General features: G+C 43.1%; 1 protein-coding gene across 1 annotated transcript; it reads left to right on the top strand.

Moving 5' to 3' along the window:
* The first annotated feature begins 970 nt into the window (after positions 1–970).
* Positions 971–3,634, top strand: LOC149849187 (putative receptor-like protein kinase At1g80870). Its single transcript, XM_090013585.1, has one exon. It carries the CDS (start codon positions 1,493–1,495, stop codon positions 3,401–3,403), a length of 1,911 nt encoding a protein of 636 aa, XP_089869711.1. The 5' UTR covers positions 971–1,492; the 3' UTR covers positions 3,404–3,634.
* Positions 3,635–9,505: the final 5,871 nt, after the last annotated feature.

Raw genomic sequence — 9,505 nt, 5'->3', positions numbered from 1 at the left:
GACCTACTCTGTTGACTTGGCTCGAGTCAGACAAGGTTCTCCGTGTCCATGCTCTTTATGATTTTAAATTTGGCATCAAAACAAGCATTTTAACCACACCCTAGGCTCTGTGAATCAAGTTTGAAATTACTTGGGACCACTTCCAGTGTGAGGTTGTGATGAGTCGTGCATGTGCACACATGAAAATTGTACATGTCCGATTGAGTGAATCAATGCAGACTTAATGATGTCCTACCACAGCCTTGGACTGCTTTGAAGTCCGACTCCCGTTCTACTCATTGACCCATGTGTACTACACTGCATGTTTGGATCATGCGGGTTGGCCTTAACGCCTGCTGTAGGTCTATTTTGTATACCTCCACTCATATAGCTCACAAAGGGCTGGCCGCTGGTGGCTACCTTCCATAGTATGACCTATTACCAGCTGTAAAGCCTATATGTAATCCGTGAGATCCAATGAACCCTAAACCTTTTTCAGTTAAAGACATATGTGTCCCCAAAGAACATAATGGTCAATTGTTGTTTCCTCCATGGCAATGCAAGGAGACCAGATCCTGTAAAACGGTGGGTGAGATTAGCAATCTCACCCAGCGTTTACAACCATAAACCCCACCACTGTATTGGGTTCCACTTGTACTGAGCTACAGTTCAAGTGGTGGGGTTTGTGGTTGTAAACGCTGGGTGAGATTGGCAATCTCACCCAGCGTTTTACAGGATCAGCTCTCAAAGTCAGAAGCATCTGTGCATCTGTACTCCAGTGTCGGTTTCATCACCCCCCCCCCCCCCCCCACACACACACACACACACACACACACAACGAACTTTTTAGGAACAACCAACCAAAAGAAAATTTTAAAAAGTAAAAACGAATTTTGAAAAGCGAGATAAGGCCTGCCATCTTGGCCACTACCACCACTTTCTTTTCTTTCCCCAACTTTAAATGGGGGCCTTTTCTATTTTTATCGCTTCTCCATTGAAAGCCCATCTGTAAACCACCCACCAAAAACGCCCCATTCCCAAGACCATGGTTCCCTTCTGCAATTCAAATCCCAAACAGCCTCAAAACCCTAACTCACCAGAATGAAAACCTTTAAACCCTACTCCTGGTGTTGACAAGCACACACTCCCCCATGCTGATGATGATTGAAACTCCCTCTTCCTTCTTCAACTACAGCCATCACTATCAGCAGTAGCCACCATACCAGAACAAGGTAGATGGTTCTTATGCGGCCACCATCAGAATTAGGTGTCTCGCTCCCCACCGTCTCACTATCTAAAAAATACAACCTCTGCGAGTGATTGAGTACCGCTCTTTTCACCTCAAACCCATCTACAATCCACTTTTGAAAACCCTTAGACCCTAACCCTACCTTTACCCACAAAATCCATTAGAGAGAGAGAGTTCCATCTCCCCATTTTTTCACATTTTTCAAGTAACCCACCACAAATACACTGAAACGGAGAGGGAAAGAGCAGCCCCAGCCTAGCCAAGATGACTTCAAGGCCAATTCCCACCACCACCAATGACCACGCCTCTAGGATTAGGGTTAACGTTCTTATCCTGTGTCTGGTGATCTCCGGCTCCACCCTTGTCGTCCTCATCCTTGTGTTCGCCCTCCTCTACCTGTGGTTCGTCCGGCTGAGCTCATCCAAGACCACCCCCTGCGACTCGATCCCTGCCGGCAGTGGCCTTGCCGATGCCGAGCCAGCGGTACTCCGGCCATTCTCCTACAGAGATCTACGTGCCATGACCAACTGCTTCCACCCGCGGAACGAGCTCGGCCGGGGTGGTTCCGGCACCGTCTTCCGCGGCCACCTCCGCGACGGCAAATCCGTCGCCGTGAAGAAGCTCGACGGCTCCTCCCTCCAGGCCGAGCGCGAGTACCAGAACGAGATCCAGATCCTCGGCAATCTCCGCTCTCCCCACCTCGTCTCCCTTCTCGGTTACTGCTCCGACGCCAACCGCAGGGCCCTCGTCTACGAGTTCATGCCGAACCGAAGCCTCCAGGAGGCTCTCTTCTCAGAGTGCTCCGTGAAGAAGCTCCAGTGGAGCGATCGCTACCGGATCGTCCTCGACGTCGCGAAGGCCCTTGCGTTCCTGCACCACGAGTGCGAACCCCCTGTGATCCACGGAGACATCAAGCCGAGCAACGTGCTCCTGGGGTCGGACTTCTCGGCGAAGCTCTCCGATTTCGGGATCTCGAGGGTTCAGGTTGAGGGGGATGTGGGGTTTGACTTCTTCAGCCAGGAGCTCGAGAAGACCTCGGCGTTGAATTCGGAAGTGGATTTTGCGCTCGCCCTGCAGAACGCGAGGGCGGATTCAGGCGTTCGGGTGGCAGATGAAAGCTTCAATGCGAAGGGGAAGGAGGTGTCTGCAGATCGGGAACTCGCGCCCTCGGACGAGGATTGCGGGGTCGAGCACGGTAAGGAGTTGGTTCCATCCGTGACCACGGGCGGCCTCAATGGGCAATGGGGGAGGGATTGGTGGTGGAGACAGGACGGCAGTGGGGAGTTGCAGAGCAGGGACTATGTGATGGAGTGGATTGGTAGCCAGATTTATGGGTCGGGGGACAATGAGAATTGCCATGTCGAGAGTGGTAATGTAAGTGGTGCGGAAGTGCCACCGCCGCTGGAGAAGGAAGCGGAAGAAGCTAAGGAGGTGAGGAAGGGCAGGCAGCGGAAGATCAAAGAATGGTGGAAAGAGGAGTATTTTGCAGAGATGAACGAGAAAGGCAACAGATTGAGGAAGCTCGAGGATGGATGGAAGCGGTTGAGGTCTACGAGGCTATGGACGAGGCATGAGTTCGGTGGTGGCGGCGAATGCAGCAGTCATCGGTTCGACAATGTGGTTGATGGGATGAACTTTAGGAGAAGCTGGAGGAGGAAGAAGAACCAGTCGAGGTGTAGCGAACTGTGGAGTGGGGATTTGTTCAGTAGGGAGCTCAGTAGCACCACCAGTATGCGAGGGACTATCTGCTACGTTGCGCCAGAGTACGGCGGTTGCGGGTATCTGATGGAGAAGGGTGATGTATACAGTCTTGGTGTTCTTGTTCTGGTGGTTGTATCCGGGCGAAGGCCATTGCATATTTCATCTTCACCCATGGAGTTACAGAAGGCTAATCTTATAAATTGGGCCAGGCACCTCGCTCAGACCGGCAATGTGTTGGATCTCGTCGATGAAAACCTGAAGAATGACTATAACAAGGACCAAGCTAGTCTCTGTATCAATCTTGCATTGTTGTGCTTGCAGAGGACGCCAGAATTGAGACCGGACAGTGGCCAGATTGTTAAGATTCTCGATGGAGAAACCGATCTTCCCGTCCTTCCAGTTGAGTTCTCGCCGTCTCCTCCTGGTAAAACATTCAACAAATATGGGAGAAGAGCAATGGTAGATGCAGATTAAATGTGTTTGGTGTTTCTGTTGTGCTGCCTTTGATACATCTGTTCTTGGTGACTGTAATATACAATAGAGTACACTTTCTGCTTTTTTACCTTGATCGATGACATGAGAAAGAAAGAACGTGTGTGGTTTGATTGAAGATAGGTCTGTACAGTCTTGTTTACTTTGATGATGGTCTCCAAATGTAAATACTGAATATACACTGCCACTGGAGCGGCATGCTCATATTCCTCATTTCATTGTGCATTTTGGCGTTAATTAATTTCTTGATTTAATGACTGAATTCTGTTTCCTTTGCTTCATCTAAAAAATGTTCCTTCTTCCATTAGAGCCTAAAAAATCTTGCATCTTGGACATGGTAAACGTGTATGGTTGGAAAGAATCTCACTTTCAAGCCCAAGGTTTCATACATCATAGCATCCCAGACTCTGTTCCAGACTCTGAAATTGCTGTCAGTGGGTCTGAATTTAAGGTTCATGCTGTTTGAAAGGATGTGTTCTGTATAAAAAGTTATCAATTCTAACCAAAGGCTCTATTTGGGGTAAGCAGGTTATATGTTCCCCCCCCCCTCCCCAAACAGGGCCGGTAGCTCCATCTCATGTTCGGGGATTCCCAAAGAGCGTCACGTATTTAAGCCTGTGCATCTCGTATCTTCATGTTTGTCGGCATTAATTAGCATTGGAGTTTGATGCGATTGCAAAGACTTAAGTACCCTCTCCTCCATTGGTGCCAAAAAAATAACGATTCTAGAAATGAAGTGGTTGTAAAGACTTAAGTGCCCCGAAGAGGATTATTTAAGACTCAGTCTCTGCACTGCAGGATTATCAATCTTCCCTAGAGGAGGCCATGAACATCAATCCTCTCACTCTCTCTCTCCCTTCTCTTTCTGCTTCCGTGCACATCCAGCAGAAGATCCAACATTGCTCCATCAAGCACCGACTGACCTGCACATTGACTGTTGTGGAGCCTGATTCAGAGTTTTTACCTTTACAGGAGGAGGGTTTGGGGGCTCCTCCCAGCGTAGGTAGCATCATTCAACTAAATGAGTTGTGGATCCTAATTCAGAGTTTTTACCCTTACAAGAGAGGGGTCTGGGAGCTTCTCCCAGCGTGTGTAGCATCATTCAACTTGAAGAGTTGTGGAGTCTCATTCAGAGTTTTTACCCTTACAGAAGGGGGGTCTGAGGGTTTCTCCTAGCGTGGGTAGCATCATTCAACTTAATGAGTTGTGGAGCCTGATTCAGAGTTTTTGCCCTTACAGGAGGGGGGGAGGGGGGTTTGGGGGCTCTTCCCAGCATGGGTAGCATCATTCAATTTCATGCACTGCAGGATTATCCGAGAAAGGAATCCCCCCTGGAGAAGGCCATGAACATCAACCATCTTTCCCTCCCTTCTTTTTCTATTTCTGTGCACTTCTAGCAGACAATCCTACACTGCTCCATCAAGCATCGACTGACCTGCACACTGACTGTAGCATGGTTCAACTTGATGAGTTGTTGAGCATGATTAAGAGATTTTGCCCTTACAGGAGGGGGGTTTGGGGGCTTCCCCCAGCGCAATAAAGTGTTTTGTTTACTCATGGTGCTCATGTTTCCTTCGGTTGTTTCTTGCTAAAGGTTTTTGTAACACCCTTTCTCATAATTTTTCTGTTTTTTTTTTCTGGTTTGAAGATGGTGACTTTTGAAAGTTACCGTTCAATTTCAGGAAATGAACCTGTTACAGAACCTGAAATTCTGTAACCAGTTTCGGTTTTTAACAGATTTTAAATATCAAATGAGTTTATAAAGTTATAAAAATTTCTAAATATAAACTAGACAAATAAAAAAAGAAAACCCTTTTACAGATTTGAAAAATGATCTCCCGTTGGGGAGTATGACTCTTGCAAAATGAACAAAAAACATGAGTAACTCAAACAATATATAGTGTGACAGGGTCTTAGTTTTTGACCAAAAACAGGTATGAAATTACCATAAAAATTGCTTAAAATTGGCAGAAATAAACTAGACTCAATAACGAAGATGCCATATTTTACGGATTGGAAATCCGATCTTCGGTTAGGGAGATACACCCCCGATAAGTTGGTCTTGATTCAAATAGCGATTTACGCGTGACAGCTTACTGAATAACACTATATTTCATGAGTCACTATAGCGATTTATGGTGTTGTTCAGTAAATCATTATGTGTAAATCGCTATTGTGACTTATAGTATTTTCAGTAAATCGCTGTGCGATTTACGACGTAAATCACTACCTGAATTAGGACCAACTTGTCGGGGCATATCTCCCTAACCGGAGATCGGATTTCAAATCTGTAAAAACGATGTCTTTCTTTTTTAGTCTAGTTTATTCCTGTCAATTTTCAGCAATTTTTATGGTCATTTGTTTTCCCATTTTGATTAAAAACAGACCCCTATTATTCTACATTATTTAAGTAACACATATTTTTAGTTCATTTTGCGAGAGTCATATCTCCCCAATGGAATATCATTTTCCAAATCTGTAAAAAGAGTTTTCTTTCTTTATGTGTCTAGTTTATATCTGAAAATTTTTATAACTTTTTTATACATATTTGATATTTTAAATTTGTTAAAATTCAGGACTGGTTACAGATTAATCTTATTTAACCATGATTAAACAAAATAGTTTTGGTTTTTTGTATATTTGAAATATCAAATAAATATATAAAGTTATAAAAATTTCCAGATATAAACTACACAAATAAATACAAAAAACTCTTTTTACAGATTTGAAAAATGATCTCCCGTTGGGGAGATATGAGTCTTGCAAAATGAAATAAAAACATGAGTAACTCAAACGATATATAGTATGATAGGGTCTTGGTTTTTTATCAAAAACATGTATTAAATTACCATAAAAAATGCTGAAAATTGACAGAAATAAACTAGACTCAATAACGAAGATACCGCTTTTTTACGGATTGGAAATTCAATCTCTGGTTAAGGAGATACGCCCCCGACAAGTTGGTTTTGATTCAAATAGTGATTTACGCGTGACGACTTACTGAATAACACTACAAATCGCTATAGCGATTTGTAGTGTATTTCATGAGTCACTATAGCGATTTGTGGTGTTGTTCAGTAAATCATTATGTGTAAATTGCTATTGTGACTTATAGTATTTTCAGTAAATTGTTGTGCGATTTACGGCGTAAATCGCTACCTGAATTAGGACCAACTTGTCAGGGGCATATCTCCCTAACCGGAGATCGGATTTCAAATCTGTAAAAGCGGTGTCTTTCTTATTGAATCTAGCTTATTCCTGACAATTTTCAGCAATTTTTATAATCATTTGTTTTTTCATTTTTATTAAAAACCAGACCACTGTTATTCTGCATTATTTGAGTTGCACATATCTTTAGTTCATAATAACGAAGTAAGCCGTCACGCGTAAATCGCTATTTGAATTAAGACCAACTTGTCGGGGGCGTATCTCTCTAACCGGAGATCGGATTTCCGATATGTAAAAAGCGGCATCTTCGTTATTGAGTCTAGTTTATTTCTGCTAATTTTCATCAATTTTTATGGTAATTTCATACCTGTTTTTGGTCAAAAACCAAGACCGTGTCACACTCTATATCATTTTAGATACTTAGGTTTTTAGTTCATTTTGCAAGAGTCATATCTCCCCAACGAGAGATCATTTTCCAAATCTGTAAAAAGAGTTTTTTTCTTTATTTGTCTAGTTTATATCTAAAAAAATTTCTAACTTTATATATTTATTTGATATTACAAATCTTTAAAAAACTGGAACTGTTTTGTTTAATCATGGTTAAATAAGATTAATCTGTAACCAGTCCTGAATTTTGACAAATTTAAAATATCAAATATGTATAAAAAGTTATAAATTTTTTTATATGTAAACTAGACAAATAAAAGAAGAAAACCTTTTTTGCAGATTTGGAAAATGATCTCCCGTTGGAGAGATATGACTCTTGCAAAATGAACTAAAAACATGTGCAACTCAAATAATGCAGAATAATAGGGGTCTGGTTTTTAATAAAAATGGGAAAACAAATGACCATAAAAATTGTTGAAAATTGTCAGAAATAAACTAGACTCAATAAGAAAGACACCATTTTTTACGGATTTGAAATCCAATCTCTATAACAGGTTCATTTTTTGAAATTGAACAGTAACTTTTAGAAGTCACCATCTTCAAACCAGAAAAAAAAAAACAGAAAAATCGTGGGAAAGGGTGTTACAAAAACCTTTAGCAAGAAACAACCGAAGGAAACATGAGCACCACGATTAAACAAAACACTTTATTGCACCGGGGGAAGCCTCCAAACCCCCCTCATGTAGGGGAAAAATCTCTGAATTTGTCTCCACAACTTATTAAGTTGAACGATGCTACCCACACCAGTGGGAGCCCCCAAACCCCCCTTCTGTAAGAGCAAAATCTCTGAATCAGGCTCCACAACTCATCAAGTTGAACCATGCTACAATTAGTGTGCAGGTCAGTCAATGCTTGCTGGAGCAGTGTAGGATCATCTGCTGGATGTGCACAAAAGCAGAAAGAGAAGGGAGAGAGAGAGGGTTGATGTTCATGGCTTTCTTCAGGGGGGGTTCCTTTCTCAGATAATCCTGCAGTGCAGGGACTTTCTGGATGGAAGACATGTTTGTTCTTTTTTTGAACTGTTTGTTTTCCTTTTTTTGAATGAAGGACATTTTTGTCATTTTCTCAAATCGTCGTTTTATGGCAAGAATAGCAAGAAAGGGTACTTAAGTCTTTGCAACAACACCAGAGTCCGATGCAAAGTTATGTCAACATACACAGGAATACGAGCCCCATGTACGTAAATACGTGGCGCTCATTCATCCCCCCGAACACAGACGTGGGATTCAGTGAATCATTGGGGGCGAACATGCACCACCCTCTCCTCTCCAGCACCCACTCCCAAACGGGCCCAATTGTTTTTGAGATTGTTATTATCAGTGAGATGGAGCAACGGATTATAACAAAACATTTGTAGTTTATTTCCTAAGTTGCCTACCTACAGTAGTATGCCAACTTTTAAGGTAGTTCATTAGTCATTTTAAACAATTTTCTGCAGTTAAAACCAGTGGGTGGCCTCTTGGCTCAGATTCTGCGACACTTGCGACTTTATTTATCAAATTCATTCCATTCAAAAGACTGCCTCTATGTATAACAAGAATGACAAGTTTTATGCAATTGGTCAATGTAATTAATTTCACACAATTATTATGTCATTATTAAATGATTTTGGTTGTCCAGATTTGCTACTGTTGTTTAACTAATTCCATCGCAACTGTGGTATGCTTTGGGCTTTCAACCGATTTTTTATTATGCTCGTACCAAAGCATAGTGGTGCAGAAGACATCAATTTTTAAGCCCATTTCTTTATTGGGAGCATTATACAGTATCGTGACAAATAGGGATGGCAGTGGATAGGAGGGAAACAAGCTCTCCCCGCCTTGCCCCATTTGGACTCGGGATGAAGAACATGAAACGGGGATGAAGGATAAAATCAAAACTCGTACCAAGATGGAGGCGGGGACGGACTTACGCTTTCCCCAGCCCCGCCCCATCTCAATCCTCGCCCTGTCTCGTCCTCAATCCTTCTAAGGGATGGCTATGGACTGAGGAGAAACGGGTTCCTGCTCTGCCTCACCCTGTTTGGACCGGAGATGGAGGACATGAAACGGGGATGGAGGCAGAGGTGAAGGTTAAAATCCAAACCCGTGCGGAGATGAAGGTTCAGATTTTGAGTCGGGGTGGGGTGGAGACCTTGTCCCCCGCCCCTCCCCGCTCCGCTGAGCCTTACAATGGTCATCCGTAAGGTTGTCACAGACTCATCATGCATTCATCCTTAGACGTAGCATTCATGACTACAATGGGATTACTAGCTAACTTCTACGTAGCATGTAGTCTAGCGACTAACCATACTTTGTTTTGAAGGTGAGCTTTTCAAAGGCCTTTGAATCTGTGTCTTGGCCTCTCCTCTTCGACAGTTTGCGAAATATGGGCTTTGGCTCGTGTAAACACCCCAAATTTTTCACCTTCATTCACAAGCCCTTCCCCTTGCTACTGGAATCCACTCTTTAAATCCTTCAGGGAACCAGT

The sequence above is a fragment of the Nuphar pumila genome, chromosome 1 (assembly GCF_984573655.1).
Source record: "Nuphar pumila chromosome 1, dmNupPumi1.hap1.1, whole genome shotgun sequence".
Classification (NCBI taxonomy): Eukaryota; Viridiplantae; Streptophyta; class Magnoliopsida; order Nymphaeales; family Nymphaeaceae; genus Nuphar; species Nuphar pumila.
Note: the sequence above shows the minus strand (reverse complement) of the source record. Positions and strands in the feature narration are given on the sequence as shown.